Below are 1950 nucleotides of genomic sequence, written 5' to 3'. Positions count from 1 at the left end.
ACGTTTTACAACAGACAATGTATTATCTTTAGCCGTTTCTCGTGCGACTGTCTTATAATTTAAAGGTACAATTTCAGTTTGGACTACGTAGTGTAAGTACGTGAAGCTTCCAACTCCTGCGCATACCTCTTTATCGTTCGCTACATGTTCGCTTGGTAACCTTGACAGGACGTCAGCAATTATATTTTCTTCTGTGCGGATGCATTCGATTCTATAGTTAAACGCAGACAAAAAATATGCCCAGTTTTGCAATCTACTCGCCGCCATGCGAGGAATACCTTTTTCCGGACCAAGGATTCTCGCTAGCGGTTTATTATCCGTTCGTAGAATGAATTCTCTCGCATACACGTAATCGTAAAATCTCGTTATGCCGAATATAATTGCTGCTGCCTCTCGATCTATTTGGGAATAACCCTCTTGCGCTTTCGTCAGTCGTTTGGACGCAAAAGCGATAGGCTTTTCGCCGTCCTTATACGGGTGACTAATGTAAGCTGCTAAACCTAATGGTGATGCATCGCACGTTAATATTATCGGTAACTTCGGGTCATAGTTAACAACGTTTCGTTTTAATTCTCGTTTTATTGTTTCGAATGCTTGATCGCAAGTTTTATTCCATGTAAATTTGTCTTTACTGTTGCATTCGTATAACGGAGCTAATGCCTCGGCGCGTTTCCTGAATAATCGGTTATAATAATTTACCTTACCTAACAATAATTGCAGTTCTTTTTTATTTGCTGGCTTTTTCATTTCAACTATAGCTTGATATTTCATTGGATCAATGCTTATTTTATTTTTACAAATTCTGTATCCGAGATACGTAATTTCTTGTTTAAAGAATTGACATTTGTCTACTCGCACTTTCAGACCGCATTCGTCTAGTTTCGCTAAAACCTTCTCTAAATTTTGTAAATGTTCTTTTGAATCCTTTCCCGTAACTACCACATCGTCTACTACAATCGCTACGTGAGGAATCCCTTTTAATATTTGTTCCATACGCATTTGAAAAATTCCAGGAGCCGAGCTTATACCGAAAGCCATGTATTTATATTGAAAAAGCCCCTTGTGTGTATTGATCGTTAACAAAGGTTGTGACTCTTCGTCAACAGGCATTTGTAGGTACGCTTCTTTTAAATCTATCTTAGAGTATCTATCACCCCCTTGCAATTGAGCCATCGCATGATCGAAATTTGGTGCAGGGTGTATTACTGTAATCAATTGTTGATTAATAGTTTGTTTAAAATCTGCGCACATACGTATGTCACCGTTCGGTTTTATCACCGGCACGATAGGCGTTGCCCATTCGCTATTCTCGACGTGCTTAATTATCCCCAATTTCTCTAACCTTACTAATTCTTTTTCTAATTTTTCTTTCATTGCAAATGGAACTGAGCGCGCGAGCAAGAAGATCGGTTTACTACCGGGTTTTAACTCTAACTTTACCGCTCCCTTGGTAAATGACCCTTTCCCGGACGAGAAAACTGATTCGTACTTCTTTAAAATAGTTTTTAACGTTTCCGTAGGAGTTGATTTCGACTCAATCGCGTGTACTTTTACCTCTTTGAATAAAGGCCATAAATTTAATGCTTTCAGCCATGGTCTACCTATGATAGCCGGGCCGTTTGACTTTGTAACGTAAACATCGGCTAACATTGTAGTTCCGTTTGCTTCGACCTTCACCCGTCGTAACATTCCAACTGGAATGTATGGCGTTTCGTCGTGATTCCTTAGTGTGATATCCGCATCATGTAATTTGACGTTTTTAAAATATTGGTCCTTCGTTGCTACGGAGATTATTGACATCGCCGCCCCGGAATCAATTTCCATACTAATTGTTACATCGTTAATTTTAACATGCATAAATTGCGGTTTGACTCGCGTGTTCCCCGGAACATACGTTTTTACACAATGTAAATCTAATGTCTGTTTCGACGGAAACATGTGCTGTATCTC

At 39.3% G+C, this 1950-nt stretch overlaps 1 protein-coding gene across 1 annotated transcript; it reads right to left on the bottom strand.

Annotated features, from left to right (window-relative positions):
- Positions 1 to 278: 278 nt before the first annotated feature.
- On the bottom strand, positions 279 to 1824 carry LOC108626642 (uncharacterized protein K02A2.6-like; the record flags this gene model as incomplete). The annotated part of the gene is made up of 2 exons (XM_018027433.1): positions 705 to 1824; positions 279 to 500 (listed from the first exon to the last, which is right to left on the bottom strand). Coding segments are annotated over exons 1-2 (1342 nt in total), but the record flags the coding sequence as incomplete, so codon positions are not given.
- Between the last annotated feature and the right edge of the window lie 126 nt (positions 1825 to 1950).

This window comes from Ceratina calcarata, unplaced genomic scaffold, assembly GCF_001652005.2.
Source record: "Ceratina calcarata isolate Rehan_Ccalc_2016 unplaced genomic scaffold, ASM165200v1 scaffold4228, whole genome shotgun sequence".
In the NCBI taxonomy this organism is placed as follows: Eukaryota; Metazoa; Arthropoda; class Insecta; order Hymenoptera; family Apidae; genus Ceratina; species Ceratina calcarata.
This window is presented reverse-complemented; position numbering and strand designations above follow the sequence as displayed.